The sequence below is a fragment of the Ixodes scapularis genome, unplaced genomic scaffold, assembly GCF_016920785.2.
Source record: "Ixodes scapularis isolate PalLabHiFi unplaced genomic scaffold, ASM1692078v2 PGA_scaffold12__126_contigs__length_90152505, whole genome shotgun sequence".
In the NCBI taxonomy this organism is placed as follows: Eukaryota; Metazoa; Arthropoda; class Arachnida; order Ixodida; family Ixodidae; genus Ixodes; species Ixodes scapularis.
In genome coordinates, this window is record NW_024609838.1 from 26,355,907 (window position 1) to 26,371,793 (window position 15,887).

Genomic DNA, 15,887 nt, shown 5'->3' on the forward strand with positions numbered 1-15,887 from the left:
TTGAATTGGATCTAAATAATTAGCTTTTATATTTCAAACTAATGACGACGTTTTATTCTTTAACTATTATTAAAGGGCATGCCTCTAGAAAAACAATGGCTTTACTATCGTTGTAAACATCAATCAAACACACTTTCCAGTTTCTGTTTTCGTCACTATCGCACGCCGGCTCGCCTTGCCTCGCTCAAATCATGAGTTTATTGGTAAAGGTAAGGCAAGATCGGAGTCGTAAAGTGATCTTAGCGTTTCCACAATCTTTTTATCATCTAACCAATGAGACTTGTTTGCCTTTTTTTCCAGGCACTGAGGTCTCAAAGATCACTAACAAGCCTGAGACAACACACCCCGCGCTGCATCCATACATCTTCGAGAAGACTGAACCCTCTAATCCCGATTGTAATCGAACAAACTGGACGAGGCGAGCGAGCTTACGATATCTACAGTAGGCTACTCAAAGAACGGATAGTATGCGTCATGGGACCGGTACGTACTGCCTGCGTACTGCCTCCGCAAGCTACCCACTAGAGCCCACGTCTTGTGGACTAACTTGTTTCTGTGACGTCACGCCGTTTTGGAGGGCACCGCGCAAGCGCACTCGTTTTTGCTCTTGAATCGGTCTCGGTGCACGCTGATAGGTGCCCTCAAATGATGCATAATTATTTGTGAGATTTGTATGACCTAGCAATGTTTTCCTTCTGCAGATAACAGATGAACTTTCGAGCCTGGTTGTGGCTCAGTTGCTGTTCCTTCAGTCTGAAAGTAACAAGAAACCTGTTCACATGTACATAAACAGCCCAGGTATGAATTGCGTCACGTATACTTTCTTCACGCACTTGGGAACACACCAAAAAAGTTTGCCCAAACTATGGTGCCTGGAACGCGTCTCCGACTGGTGTGTTTACCGCCTCCAAAAAAGTGGTCCCTCGATTTCCGCCTAATGACGTCATAAAAGTGTCATGCTGTCGCCGATCGCGATTCTGGCGGCGTCTCAATACTTGTGGTGTATATGGCAGACGCCTGTTCTGCTGTAGGTCGCTCTCCACTGTGACAGTCCATGGAAGCTAAAGCAGCCGGAAGTTGGGACGCCTGGGATGTCGTGACAACAGCGACACTCGCGTTCGCTCGTGCTTTTCATCAGCATTTCTACGGCCAACCGCCAGGATCGCGACAGGCAACAGCATGACACTCCGGCTTCTGTGACGTCATGTGTTGCCACTTTGGGACCACTTTTGGTGTATGGGCGGGAGAGGACGCTAAACACACCAGTTGAAGACGCACTCCAGGCACCATAGCCCAAACAAATATACCGCATATAACAATGTTGAATGCATTTCAGCAGTTATCATATAGGGAGCGACTCAAGGAATGTTTGATTCATTTTCACTGTGTACACTGTACACTATATAGAAGTAAACATACACTTCTTAGAGTGCAGCTCTTAGGCGCCCGTTTCCGGGTTGAGTGGATATGTGTTTCAAGCTGGGCTGCACTTCTAGATCGAACATGCGCGCCTAAGAGAGCTTGACATATAATCATTTGCAACATTGGGGCTTATTGCAGATGAAAGAAAGAGCAGTTACAGCGTGCAGAGTAGTGTTACAGTGTAAACGAGAGATCGGTCGAACGTCGTAAGGTGGTCGAAATTAATCTCCAGTCCTCAACTGGGGCATGCTGGACGCTGTTGGTTAGTTTGGCACATAAAATCCCCAAATTGAGCTTTTTTTTTTTTAACAACATTGGGTTACCACTTGCAGGGGGCCTTGAAACATTCTGCTGGCATGTTGGGTTTTTACATAATTCAGTACAATCTCTCTTTCCCCCGACTTTCTAGCCATATTCTCAATTTTTTTCATTCCAGGTGGATCAGTGACAGCGGGACTCGGCATCTACGACACCATGCAGTACATAATGCCTCCAATCTCCACCTGGTGCATCGGTCAAGCATGCAGCGCCGGCAGTCTGCTCTTGTGCGCCGGCACGGCAGGGATGCGCCATTCTTTGCCGCACTCGAGGATCATGATACACCAGCCCTCCGGACAAGCTTCCGTGAGGGCCTTTTCCCATTGCCATTGTTTTGGTCCATTACAAATTCTTCGTTATACTAGAGCAACGAGACATTCTTACAGTGCCATCTTCTAGAACATCTGCTTTGACTGGAAATAGCGACAAAATGGGGGATGGGAGCAGATTGATTTCCTGCTGCTGAACGGGAGGGAGCGCGGCAGCATTACAATGTATCTGACCAAAGATAAACTCTATCATGTTGGCACCGCATTTCCTTGCAAAGGGCTCGGAAACGAAATGTGTGCATTTGTTACTGGTCACGGTGGGGAATGTTGGCCTGAACTGCATCGGTGTTTGCACCACGGGAAGGCAACATACTTACGGGTGCCGGCTCGTGTTTTCCGCAGGGTCAAGCGACAGACATCCAGATCCATGCAGAAGAGATCCTTCACTTGAAGCGGGTCATAAACGGAATGTATGCGAAACACACCAAGCAACCCCTCGAGACAATAGGTAAATCTACCGGCACACATAACCTTGATTTGCTTGCAGGTCGTGGCGACGCTTGTCTTTACTTTTTTCTGCTTTCTCTGCAGAGAGCGCGATGGAGCGGGACCGCTTCATGAGTGCAGAGCAGGCGAAGGAGTTTGGTATCATCGACGTCGTCTTGGAACATCCGCCAACGTTCGAAGTTCCAGAATTGGGGAACTAACAAGCATGTCGTGAGCAGTGCTATGTCGCCTGGAGCGCCTTTTGTACCTCCCCCGAAACGTTAAAGTTGCCGAAGGGGCAAAAAAATAAATAAGCTGGCAGTTTCTCTGGTCAACATTGTTACGGACCGCAGAGACGTTCGGCTTGTTCTAATGGAGCTTTATTCTTTCCAAAGAAAAAGGCAACAATTCCGCAGCTTGTAAAAAGGAGGTGTGTAGACAAATTACGGCAGTACACACACACCTCCGTACGCGGCGCGGCGATTGTGACAAAGCGGGACAGACGTGCATGGGTGAGGACACATGAAAGGTTGTGTGTCTTGAAGGTGGGATTGCTGGAACTTAGGTAAAATAAAACATCTTGAAACAAAAACGATAACAACGATAAAATGTGCCCTGTCACCGAAGCATATTGGAACCGGAAACGAAGAGAATGAAATTGGACCGTTCAGAGTTTAGAAGCTCTTAAAAAAAACACTCTTCCATAACGTGTCATATCGTCATTAAAGTACTGTCGTGTAAACCATCTTTCTAAAGAAACTCGTCACCTATAATTACTATTTGAAAGTGAAGTTACAAAATCTTTTTTGCAACTTTCGGTATCCATACGTGGACTGCAATTTGGCAGCTCCCTCCACAATTTTTCGTGAAGGTCCGCAACCTCTCTTTTAAAATTGGTGCAAGGTCTAGTCACTTCGGCCTATCGTCGCCTGCTTTGCGACGCCGATGGAAAGTAATAAGGGCCTCCTAGTCCACATACCAACAAATCTCCATACCAGATCTTGCTTACAAACATTCGGTTTTTTAACCTTACCCATCGACCTGCGGTTACTACCTGCAAGAAACGTCTAACTTATTCAGGTGTTTTCTGAAATTGGTGTGCGATTCGGGGGTCCGAAAGAATCGGGCTAGACGAAGAAGTGAAAGCTGGGCTGCGGCCCCAAAGAAAAGCTTGACACCGAGAGTGGCTCTAGCCGGTCTTTGCCTCGCTGGGAGCGTACCGTTCAAACACTTTGCGTCTTGCCCTACTGAGTCATGAACTTGGCACGGAAGGATGTTGGCAGAGTTGGCAAAGAGGCGGGCAGGGAATAGAGGTACCTAGACAGAGAGTTGGCAAGGAACAGTTGGGGAGCGGAGGTACCTAGATCGAGAAGTTGGCTACGCTTTCAAAGCTGTGAGCTCTCATCTAAATGCCTTTTCCACTAGCTGAGCAGTCGGCCATTTGACGACCGATGCAAATGCACTGTGTCAGCCCCTCGGGGCTCAAACAAAAAAGCGATAGAGACGACGGTCAGGAAAAAGCGTTTTGTAAAAACCGGTTCGAGAACGGACAACAACATTCTCTCGGTCTGATCTGAAAACATTCCTCACCTGGTTAAAGTAACAGCTAGACATTGCAGTCCGAAAATGAAATAAGATTGCGCTCGTCAGTACAGTGAGCGATAGTCGGCAACGGCAATGGTACGCACGAAACAACATTAAAATATGGAATGCATCTGCACAACCCAGGAACACGGCGGTAATAACAATGGTATATAAAGCGGTCACTCTGGCGTCAACAAACTGCTGGGGGACAACGTGTCACAGCATCGGTGCTGAAGTGACCACGGTACATTCGGGGCAATAAACATGTGCAGTATGTTGGATACGAAGAGCCTACTAACTGTACTAATTTTACTCTCTGCTTCATGCGCGGTGCTTAATGTTCAACCCTTCATATAACCAACTTTGAAACTCCGAGCGTTCTATCATTGGCATACAGCTATAGATCGGACTGTTTGGACTCGCGTCATGGTTTGTCACTTGACTACCTCATGACTAGGTAAAGCTAATATAAATAAATGCAACATAAGTAGGACTCTTGTGTCGGAGCAACATTCTCAAATGCTCAGTCACGCGAAAAAAAAAAAAAAGAGGTCACACACGCTACCACAGTTGATACAAAATTAACCTGTACCAAAGCCTAAAGATGTCTTTGAGAAAACGCTGCAAAAAAAGCTGTGCAGAATGCGTGGGAAACATGCATCCAATGCTGTGCGAGACGTCTCAACTCCGTATTTTGTGGTGCGTGGTCTTGCAAATCGCGTGGGAATCGTAAAGAAGATTGGCAAAGAGACTGAGCGAAAAGCAGCAATGACGACGAGCAGCCGGAGAGATGGTCTTAGACGGAAAGCGGCAGGCTGAGTTGCGTGACCCTCCACACCCAATCTTGGGTCACGTGTCGGAGTTGTGCTCCGAGTCGTTCAAATCTTCCAGGCGTTTCTCATCATCAGATCAAAGTAGGTGTCGCTGTCGATAGAGGCGCTCACGCCGGCATAGTAGTTGATGAACTCCTCCAGGGTCACCTGTAACGAGCCAAGGTGGAACTGTTAGCTGGTTCTCAGCCAAGTTAATAGCCGTGGCTCGAGCTTATCGTTCGGCTAAACCGTGGTTCAGCCGATCGTTCGGTTGAACCACGGCAATGGATCAGCCTGGAGCTCTGAGATACCAGCCAATCTGTCCGATTAATTTTCCTATTTCAATGTTGTCATTATCTAATCGATGATGTTGTCATTATCTAAGCGATGATATAATCGACGACCAGTGCCAGAAGCTTGATCTTGGTCCGAAATGCAGATAGAAGGCAAAGACTAAAGGAATTGATCATGGAAGGGAATTTAAAACGAACACGCCTGATAGTCTGTTGTAGGTTAAGGAAAGCAGAACAAGTTCACCCCCAAATCCCTTCACTCTTACCACTTTAGCAGAGCAAACATTGGAACGGAGGAAACCTATGGCGAGCAGCTTCAAGGGGGAGGGGAAGAGGAGATTCTTGTCATGCTATTTTACATTTGCAACAGACTATTGCAACTTTCATTGCATTACTACACACTGGTTTACAGCTCTAACGTCCAGGAGAATAAACAGACCTCCGGATTGCTTCTGCATTGTCATGTACAGAAAGGGACAAATGGTGCATTGTTATGCACAGAGAGAGGGACGAATGACAGGACAATGCGGCAGCACTTGTTCCTGGCGAAAGAAAATGACGCCTTATCTCTCACTCAAAAAAGATTCGGCCTTTCTTTTCTAAAACCAACATCTTGAAATGCTTGTTTTCTTTTGTTTTTCATGCACCACTCGGTGCTGGAACGAGTTCCTAGGGGATCTGGTCTTAGAAGAAAAGAACTCGCAATGTTTTCATTCTTCGGTCTCTTAACACCCCACGTGTACCGTAAAATCTCGAGCGAACGCCGACTCAAAATTTTGAGAGAATTGCGTAAAAATGGGGGTCAGAAATGTTAAAGATATGTCCTTTGTGCATTTTCTAAATGTTACAAAATGGACGGCTGGGAGTGCTTATTGTGGGATGGGCGGATGCTCCATACTTTACTGTAATCAATTTTTTGTATCATTGATTTAGCGCACAAGCACATATTATGGTTAAGGGGTTTAAATTATCTTTGAATTTGGGGACATCTCTTTAGGGGTTTATCTCTTCCCGCGAGTTCGGCGTTTCTCGGCATCAATCTTTGGTGCCTGACAATAAGATGAGGGTTTGTTCGGGCTCGTGTCAAGTAAAATGGGGCATGAGTACGGGTTTCCCCAACCTTCGGGGGACATGCGCATGACTCAAACACTCCTCAAACGTCAAAACGTCCCCGCATACCTAAGGAACAAAATGAGGTGTCCAGTTCCAAAGAAAGAAGCAGCTTTGTGGACGGCTCAGGGGGGGGGGATGTGTTTTGAGTCATGCAAAATAAAGCCGTAGATAAAGGTTTTCTTCCCGTAAAGCATTCAGGGTCGGCTCCAATTAGGGACTTTTCAGCATTCCCCAATTTCGATAAAGCCATCTTCGGGGGTCGGTTTACGGGGTTCATTGGTATTCACCAAAAACACTGAACCCTAGTTATTGTACGCTGGTTCTTCCAAGATCTGTGTTTTGCCGTGGGCAGCGCGCGCCTTCCTCAATGTGCTATGGCGTCGTTTGCTTGTTTGTCCCTCTGCCGTTATAACGACCTCACGGGTGCTGTGGGGTAAATAAATACTACCTTTCCGTCGGGGTCGTTGGGGCTGTCAAAGTTCTTGAGGAAGAGCAGGAAGACCTGGTCCTCGGTGAGCTCCCCGTTCTGGTATTTGGGGTGCTGGCGGGCGTTGTACACCCCCTTGAGGTCGTGAATTGTGATCACCCCGTCGCCCGACTTGTCCATCTTCTTGAACGCCTGGTTGATCTTCTCCATCCGACTGGCCGACATGGGGGGCTGCGCAACACCGCATATTTTATTAATTTCTGTTGGCACGGTGCGAATTTGGGACGTGCCAAAGAAGCTGCGTTCCCTAGAGCCAGCGAACAAGCTAAGCTTCCAAGCAACAACACTTTTGCCATCTTGGTGCTCAAAATCATGGTTGCCAGTTATCTGAAATTGCAGGAAATGCTTTTCTGTTCTTCGGGAATTCTAAAACAATCGACGACGGAGCGAAAGATGACATTGTCTGAGCTTCCCGATGTCATATCCAAATGTCAAGAAGTTGCATTTACTGATGGCAATGCGCAAAGCACCAAAATGGCGGCGCTGAGATGTGCCCACTCTGCACAAAGCACCAAAATGGTGGCGCCCACAAGATATTCGGGGGATGCAATGCCGATACTCGAAGTGCAGCTTATTTAGTAGCTCTAGTGTGCCCCCTACCCATGCTATGCTGCCACTTCCAGCTCCTCTGGCTTTGCTTGCTCCTTTCCATAGTATTATAAATTAAGTGAATGCCAAGGTGCTGAAAAATGCACGCAGGCTTGTGCTCTGGAATTGAAAAGTACCATCGGACAGCGGTGCTAGAAACTTCAGCCAGCTATTTTTATTTTTAAGCGGATGGCTAAGTTCGTCAAATAACAGCTATTTTTAGAAAGAAATGTTTGGTGTTTGGTGACATGGGGAAATATAATGTAAAAAAAATAGATCTGGGCAACGCTTCAACCGTGAAGTCCTGCAGAGCCGCCCCCTCCCACCAAGCCTGGGCCATAAAGCTGCTGCTGGCTATACACCAACATGCGACATAATCTAACTTCACGCGGACTTGTTTGTGGGCGGGATCAAATCCGTTTGATCGACACACAAAAGGGGGCTTGCTTGACTTCCGTGTGCCAATATATTGGTCCCCTTTTCATTTGAACATGACATGATTTTAGCATGGAGGAGTGCACATTGGATCGGGAGAGCCATATGTGCACTGTGACCACAGTGGACCCTAGCACAGCAAATATTAACCGCAAAAAGCAGCACGTGCCCATAGAAAGCTTAACATTTGCCCGAGTGTGCATTTAGACAGTGAATCTTGCCTCATGAAATTTCAAGGCATAGTTCTCTTTTTGTGAAAATGAGGCGCCAACAAACCCGCCAGGGTCGACGGCGGACGTGTTCTCAGACGACCGAGTTAGCGATAGCCGTAACTTGTGGCGCCATCTCTCGATGGGTGCAGCGAGCAGACGACGCGCTTTGTTGTCTGCTCGCTGTGCCTATCGGGAGGTGGCGCCACATGTCTGCCGTTGACCGTGGGCAGGTCTCATTTTTCACAGGAAGAGAACTAGCCCTAGTACTTCATGAGGTAAAGTCCACCGCCTGAGTGCATGTTCGGTGAGAGTTCGAGCTTTCTGTGCAGGTGCCGTTTTTTACTGTTTGTTTGCAGTGCTATGATCTATTAGCGACCACCCTACACACGGCCGTACTAAAGGAGTGGTACATGACTTTTGCAACCCTCAGTTTGATGGTGTCTTTTCTACCGTTACTCCTGTCACCGACCACGCACTGCAGAAGAAACTAACAATGCACAGGCCGTCGCCCCAACGACCACTACCAAGGTGTCGGGGAAAAGAGATGCCCACCCTGAGTGCCTGGAGGAACTCGTTGAAGGAGAGCGTCCCATTGCCGTCCTTGTCCAAGGCCTTGAAGAGAGCGTCGATCTCAGCAGGACTCAGGTACACCTTGAAGTCCTGGAGGCCCTTCTTGAACTCTTCCATGTCGAGCTTCTTGTCTCCGGAATCGTCCATGATGCGGAATTGTCTGCCCCACGAGCGTGCACAAAGCCATCAGTGATACGAAGATAGGACAACGCATTGCTGGTGATTGTACAGTGCTTACCAAACTTGTAGAGAACACGAAAACTGCAATTTTTCTCGTGGCACCGCTATCCTGGAGGAAGTTGAATGATGGCTCCGTAGCACTTCAGGATGGTCTGTCAAGTGGTATATACTACGAAACCATTGCTTAGCTGCCACCAGGATAGCGATCATATGAGAAAAGACACAGTTTGTGCGTTTTATAGTCTTGTCTTGTTAATACAAACCCCGTTAATACATACTCTGGCAAACTGGGTGAATACACACATTTTTGTCTCCTTGCTATAGGCGACTCGATCGACTTTTGGAGGGAAGTAGAGGTTAATGAGACATATGAGCACTGTATGTCTAAATGGTGCCCATATTTTCTCCAAAAACTAAACAGGTATATGACTATCAGGCATGTAGCCAGGATTTTGGTTTGGGGGGGGGGGGGGGGGGGGGGGGGCATGACAAAATGCTGTATGAGAAGGAGGGGGAAGAGGAGGTCCCAGCAAAATGAAAAATTTCGGGGGGGGGGGGGGGGGGGGGCATGGGCCTCCCCCCCATGGCTACGTGCCTGGTGACTATATATCTTTTACAACAATCTGAGTAAACTTTTTTTTTTTTCTAGTCAAGCCCTACACAGTATATTTTGCACAGTTTTGCAGAACTGAAAGCACAAAAACGCAGCCACAGTAAGAATATTAACATCACCAGGCTATCTTGACCATATTTTGGATATTATAAGTGAATATTGTAATTCTTACTATGTAAAATTAATAATAGAAAAGTACCCAACACAGGTTATAACACAAGAATAAACCTGCAAGCTTTATATTTTCTCGAGTAGTGCTGACTTTCGCTAATAAAGAGTATTAGTTTTAGCAGATCGTTTTTTCGCCCCGATAACGATACCTCCTCTCCCCTCCGGCGGCTTTGGGCATGCGTCTTATCGTTATCGGGTGTCGGTATCGGGGCGAAAAAACGATCTACTAAAACTTTCTAATATTATTATTACTATTCTTCTTCTTCTTCTTCTTCTTCTTATTATTATTTTTGTTCCTTCCGGCGTTTTTAGACATTACTTCACATACGCAGCTTTTTATCTACATGAAATATTGCTCCGCAATTTTTAAAAGAAACGTATATGAAAGCCCAAACTGAAGTTGACTCTTACTGCCCGCGAAAAATATGTCGCACGTAGAGAATCCACGTTACCTGGCAAATCCTTTGATGCCATGGGCGCCTCGCTGCAGGCACTGGTGTCTTAGCTTATCAATTGGCGAAGTCATTTTTATCTTCAATCTGGGGCAGCAAGAAATGGAGGAGAAACACGTTACAAAACCACAACAGCGCTTTTTTTTTTTTTTAATTTTTGGCACTTGTTTGCTGAGTTAAGGAGAAAGCAGATGTCGAACATCGTGAGTGCTTGCTGGGCTGGCTGAATCATTAGCAGACAATGCAATGAATCAATGTCGATTCTTAATAGCAGACGACAGGTGCTGCGTCTTTCCTTGAAAACGAAACTAGAACGCTTTCTGTTTCTTTTTCTTCAAGAACGCGCCCACAGGAAACGGGCCCCCACGCCGGTACCCAGTACTTAGGAGAAAATTGGCTGACCCCGATATGCAATCAAGAAAAGGAACTGCCGCACGTAAACGAACGACTCTACGACAATTTCGAACGCTCAAACAGTGCGTCAGAGTATTGCAACATTCGGTGCAAACGTTTGAAAAATATCAACGCGTTCAAAACGGTTCAGCACGAGCTGATAACGGGCGTCTTCGACGTCCGATGCCGCCAACGCGGTCTCCTAGGTGCCATACTAAAGGGTGGAGACTGGAGACGTTGGAAACTTCTCGTTGATGCGTCGGAATCACTCGATTTGTGCCGCGTATGGACTGGATTACGCGTGATAAGTGAGCCGTTCTTGAAAGCGCTTAATTAAGTTCCAAGGGAACGAAAAATCAGCAGTATTGTCGTACCTGCGAGACCGGTGCGATCGCCGAGAGAGCCGAGTAGGAGCGGTTGATCGACGCTTGCCTCGCCTCCGCACTGCAGACGAAAAATTACAAGCGCAAAAGTTCGGGCGCCGTCTGCGTACAAGCAGACGCGCAGTGGAGCTTGGCGAAAAAAAGGCGTCGGAGCGTAGCAACAGCAGCTAAAATCACTACAGCTGACATTCAAAAATTATTTATTAACTCAATTCAGCGTTTACTGACATAATAAAATTATCTGTGTCAGCCGACGTCGCCAAACGGCCAGACAGAAAAATATATTTTGAAACTACAGTCAGTTTTGTCTGACTCGTCACTAGCGCCACCAATTCACGCTCCGGCTCTGAATTGAACTCTCACCGTAGCAACAGGCCCAAGCGTCGTTGTCGGTCGCACACGTGAGTTTTTCGTTTCGCTCCTCTCGTTAGGACTAGATTTTCTCAAACATCATCGTTAAACGCGTGTTGCATCAGACAGTTTGCAAATTCGGATCCCGTCAACATGGCCCAGCAGTTCAAAGACATGGCCAGCAAGCTAGGCAAAGGCGGCAGCCCCAAGGGGCTAGGCCTAGGCATCAAACTGGTCGCGGCCGCTGCCGGCCTTGGCTACGCGGTCACCCAATCCGTCTTCACCGTGGACGGTGGCCACCGGGCAATTATCTTCAACCGCATCGGCGGCATCCAAAAGGACGTCTTCGCCGAGGGCTTACACTTCCGAATCCCGTGGATCCAGTACCCCATCATCTACGACATCAGGTCCCGGCCGAGGAAGATTTCGTCCCCCACGGGTAGCAAGGACCTTCAGATGGTCAACATCTCGCTCCGTGTCTTGGCCCGCCCGGACGCGATCATGCTTCCAACAGTCTACCGCATGCTGGGCACCGATTACGACGAGCGGGTGCTGCCGTCCATCTGCAACGAAGTCCTGAAGAGCGTCGTGGCCAAGTTCAACGCGTCGCAGCTCATCACGCAGCGCCAGCAGGTGTCTCTCCTTGTCCGTAGGGAGTTGACAGAGCGCGCCCGTGACTTCAACATCATCCTGGACGATGTGTCCATCACTGAGCTCAGTTTTGGCAAGGAGTACGCGGCAGCCGTGGAGGCTAAGCAGGTCGCTCAGCAAGAGGCTCAGCGCGCCATGTTCACCGTGGAGCAAGCGGTCCAGGAAAGGCAGCAGAAGATCGTTCATTCAGAGGGTGAGGCCCAGGCAGCCAAGATGCTGGGGGAGGCCATCTCCAAGAATCCGGGGTACCTCAAGCTCCGCAAGATCAGGGCGGCTCAAAACATCGCCAGGACGATCGCGGCCTCCCAGAACAGGGTCTACCTGAACGCCAACTCACTGATGCTGAACATTGCTGACAAAGAGTTCGACATTACCGGTATCTCGCATTCGCAATACAAGAAGTAGGCTTTGGGGGCAACGTCTTTGGGATACAAAGAGAGTGTAGTTAGATGTTGCCTTTAAAGTTGAACAGACGGATGCATGGAGCCCCTTTTGATATGTCTTTGTTGTACCATACCAGTTCTAGGAGGTGTTGTCGCTAATGGTCCAAATGCGCTGAAGAGCACACGTTGAAGGGTGGACAGGTGGGAATAGTGGAAACTGTGGTACATTTCCCATTTATCAGTTAGCATTGTTACAATAAACATTTTCTCTATTATAATGTTTGGTGTGGTCAGTCGACAAGTTTGGCCAAGATTTCATGGGCTATGCAACTTTTTGAAAGGGTTGCAACATTCAAAAAAGTTGCATGGCAAGAGTGTGTTTTAAGAAGATATGAAATTTGTACCACATAACATCTTATTTAAAAAAAAAAAAAAACATTTAGAAAACTAAGTTTAGAAACACTTTTATGACTTCTTTCACATTGAGTAAGTTGTCTAAAATTATCAACCTCTTGACATTAATATTGGTGGAACAAAATAAGAAGCCCGTGCCAATATTTACTTGTTAGTTGTCTAATTATACTTCGCTTCAGCTTAAATCCAGACGCTACGAGCTAATGGTACCAACCAAGCAGTGTCAAAAGTGCAAGTCACTGGGCCTTGTCTGTTCACGATTGGTTCCGCGCTAATAGAACATGTACAGAAACATGAGGAACACCAAAGGGTGCACTTTTGACGCTGTCTTATTGGTCCCATCAGCTCGTAGCATCTGGACTTTAAACAAAATATAAGTAGTTAACCTGTAGCTATAATAACCTACCTTGGAACCCTTTAAGAAGATAATATGTTAGCAACCCTACTTTTGAATGTATTTTTTTTAATTTGTTTTTTTAAATTAAAAACCTCTTTGTATAGCCAGGGTGGAGAATAAAAATCAAGACAATTCAAATCTTGATTTAGGTCGGACCAGTTTTACTATGTTCTAAACGCTACCTTTCCCTATAAAATAATCACGAAAATATTTTTTTATGCACTGTTTGTATATCATTTGGTGCTTTCTATGTGAATTCGTTTTATATTTAAATGAAAGAGTTGGGAAGGTTGATATGTCTGTCCGAACACGAGTAAAGAACAATGCTCTCTTGAGCAAATCAGAGCTTTGAGCTCCCTTTTTACCTTACACCTCATTCGTCAGTTACATAACATCCTATTGCAAGCAAATCAGAATGTGAAATAAAATGCAAATCAAGCTTTTTAACTAGCTAAAACATCAACTTTTTTTTTGGTATGGTTGGGGGTTTACAGCAATAAAAAGTTGCTAACTACTTTAGATTACAGTAACTCTTTGCATACACGGCTTGCACTCACGTGTAGAGGAGGCTATGGTAGATGGCAAACTTTTGACCACCATGTAGGAGGAGGAGAGGGAAGCTGCTTTTGTGAGAATTTTGAGTGACGGGTTAATCTTTAATCTTCTGGGAGGAGAATAGCGACGGGTCTGTGCGAATCTGGGAGGCGCAAAAGAGGATCCTGATAAGAGGGGAGCTCCTACTCTGGTGGTCATCGGAGCGATCTTTGAATGACCTCACGTGCAAACCATGTATTGTTTTTAGTGATCGGACGGGTTGATAAATCAATCTGCCATGTTTAAAAATTCATCTACACTTGTACTCATCTCAATCAATGTTCTTGGGGTTCAAGAACACATATATATATGTAGGTGCGTCTACGATTTGCTTGGTTATTTTATCAAGACACACACATTCCAAATGCCAAAAGCAATGTTTTCTTTCGACAACCAAATCTTGTAAGAACTACTTTATGCGGCGCATGAATAAGGTGCACACCTTACTTTTTGATTGATGTGACGAGCATAGTGACAATTACTAGCTATATAGCTATATAGGGATTTAAATCAAATTAATCTGATTTAACTGAGATACATCTGATTTATTTAAATTTTTTAAGTTATGATTTTTTGTTTTTTTCACCTTGTTTGTAGCCATTCAAGATGCCCACCATGTGACTGGTCAAGAACGAAGTGGAAACTCCTCCCACCTCTTTCCATTTCAGCGGAGGGAACGGTGGAGAGGAGGTCGCCTCTTCTCCAGCATTCGCTCTCCTAAAGTGGAAAGAGGTGGGAAAAGCTTCTACTTCGTTCTTGACACCATAAAGACAGACTTTTTTTTTTTTTTTTGGGGGGGGGGGGGGGGGGGGGGAGTTAGGTTAAAATAGCTACAAGTTGGACCTTATATAGAATAAAAATTCTGCTCAAAACTACATGCATGAAAACAATCTGAGAAGATGCAAAATGGGTTCAACCAGCTCATAAATAAACCAAAGCTGCCCAAAGCAAGGGCGAGGGAAAGGAATGCTGGAGAGGGGGGATGTTTCCTCGTCTCCTCTCCAGCATTCCATCTGCTTCCTCCTCCCCAGCCAGCCTTCCTTTTCCGTCGCCCTGGGTTCTTATCTGGTCTCAATGGCAACCCACGTTGGGTTTATAGACCCTTTCAGGCAACATTTCATGGGCGCCGCCATCTTGACGTCACGTGACCCTGCCGCCATAGCCGCCCTTCAGTTTCTCGCCGTTCCTCCGCGTTGTGTGCTGCACCGGCCACTACCGGAGCTTTGTTTTCGCGTTCTTTTACGTTCCCCGTTGAAATCGTCTGTTTTCTTTAGGTCTTTTCGATATTTCGGGCTTTCATTTATTCATTTGATGTCTATATTTCAACATAGCTCTTGAATTTTCTTATTCATCAAATGGAATCGGACAGCGAATTGATCGACGATACAAGATTATGGCTTCAGAAACCATGTAAGTTCATCGCATTCTAACGTTTTTCTCGCTAATAAAGGGCAGTCAACACCATCGCGACATATGCAAATTTCAACTGACGCAGAAAGGCTATCCAGTCGTGCTGCTTGCTGCGTGTGCGCGCTCGTTTCCGTAAAGCCGACCCGCATGTAAGCGATTTAGCCTGCGACGAGACGAGCGACGGCGACGGCGACAACGACGACAGTCAGCGATGAAGATTTCTCACTGTCGCCTGTTACATCGCTTGGTTCTTTGGGTTTCGTAGCTCACCGTCTTGGTCGCTTGCTCCCGTCGCTTTCATGCGGTTTGCCTCGTCGCGCGACTGCCCGAGCAACAGCGAAGCGGGTCACCGTCGCTTGTCTCGTTGCTCGCCGAATCACATGCTTTCGGTTTATACTTAATATCGAGGCGCCGATGGTTCAATACTGTGTGCATCGAAATTAATTGAGTATAAACCGCATGTAAGCGATTTGGCGAGCGACCAGATAAGCGACGGCAACCCGCTTCGCTGTCGCTCAGTCAGTCGCACGACGAGGCAAACCGCATGGAAGCGACGGAGCAAGCGACCAAGACGGTGAGCGACGTTTTCTAGAAATCCAAAAACTGAGCGATGCGACGGGCGACAGTGAGAAATCTCCGTTGCTCGTCTCGTCGCACGCTAAATCGCTTACATGCGGGTCGGCTTCACGGAAACGAGCGCGCACATGCAGCGAGAAGCACGACTGTGATAGCCTTACTGCGTCAGTTGCAATTTACATATGTCGCAATAGTGTTACCGCCCTTTATTAGCGACAAAAACGTAAGAATGGCATGAACTTACATGGTCATTGAAGCCTCATAATCTTGTATCGTCGATCCATTCGCTGTCCGATTCCATTCCATAAATAAGAAAATACAAGAGCTATG

The 15,887-nt window shown here is 46.6% G+C and overlaps 3 protein-coding genes across 3 annotated transcripts; 2 read left to right on the forward strand and 1 right to left on the reverse strand.

Annotated features, from left to right (window-relative positions):
- Nucleotides 1-70: 70 nt before the first annotated feature.
- LOC8036374 (ATP-dependent Clp protease proteolytic subunit, mitochondrial) lies at nucleotides 71-2,872 on the forward strand. The gene is made up of 6 exons (XM_002411790.5): nucleotides 71-209; nucleotides 301-483; nucleotides 702-798; nucleotides 1,859-2,046; nucleotides 2,412-2,517; nucleotides 2,601-2,872. The coding sequence occupies exons 1-6, from the start codon at nucleotides 192-194 to the stop codon at nucleotides 2,714-2,716; spliced, it is 708 nt and encodes a 235-aa protein (XP_002411835.1). The 5' UTR covers nucleotides 71-191; the 3' UTR covers nucleotides 2,717-2,872.
- LOC8036375 (calcyphosin-like protein) lies at nucleotides 2,860-10,922 on the reverse strand. Its single transcript, XM_002411791.5, has 5 exons — nucleotides 10,773-10,922; nucleotides 10,006-10,092; nucleotides 8,572-8,749; nucleotides 6,746-6,955; nucleotides 2,860-5,059 (listed from the first exon to the last, which is right to left on the reverse strand). The coding sequence occupies exons 2-5, from the start codon at nucleotides 10,077-10,079 to the stop codon at nucleotides 4,958-4,960; spliced, it is 564 nt and encodes a 187-aa protein (XP_002411836.2). The 5' UTR covers nucleotides 10,080-10,092; nucleotides 10,773-10,922; the 3' UTR covers nucleotides 2,860-4,957.
- Nucleotides 10,923-11,131: 209 nt separating this feature from the next.
- LOC8036376 (prohibitin-2) lies at nucleotides 11,132-12,444 on the forward strand. The gene has a single exon (XM_002411792.5). The coding sequence runs from the start codon at nucleotides 11,286-11,288 to the stop codon at nucleotides 12,186-12,188; it is 903 nt and encodes a 300-aa protein (XP_002411837.1). The 5' UTR covers nucleotides 11,132-11,285; the 3' UTR covers nucleotides 12,189-12,444.
- Nucleotides 12,445-15,887: the final 3,443 nt, after the last annotated feature.

Bases quoted from the DNA above. Each gene is read 5' to 3' on its own strand.
- LOC8036374 (XM_002411790.5), top strand. The intron at 2,047-2,411 runs GTGAGGGCCTTT...TGTTTTCCGCAG, and splicing joins AGCCCTCCGGACAAGCTTCC to GGTCAAGCGACAGACATCCA. The intron at 2,518-2,600 runs GTAAATCTACCG...CTTTCTCTGCAG, and splicing joins GCAACCCCTCGAGACAATAG to AGAGCGCGATGGAGCGGGAC.
- LOC8036375 (XM_002411791.5), bottom strand. From the start codon at position 10,079: ATGACTTCGCCAATTGATAAGCTAAGACACCAGTGCCTGCAGCGAGGC. The intron at 6,956-8,571 runs GTGGGCATCTCT...GGTGTTGCGCAG, and splicing joins AGTTCCTCCAGGCACTCAGG to CCCCCCATGTCGGCCAGTCG. The intron at 5,060-6,745 runs GTAGTATTTATT...GGCTCGTTACAG, and splicing joins CCAACGACCCCGACGGAAAG to GTGACCCTGGAGGAGTTCAT.
- LOC8036376 (XM_002411792.5), top strand. From the start codon at position 11,286: ATGGCCCAGCAGTTCAAAGACATGGCCAGCAAGCTAGGCAAAGGCGGC.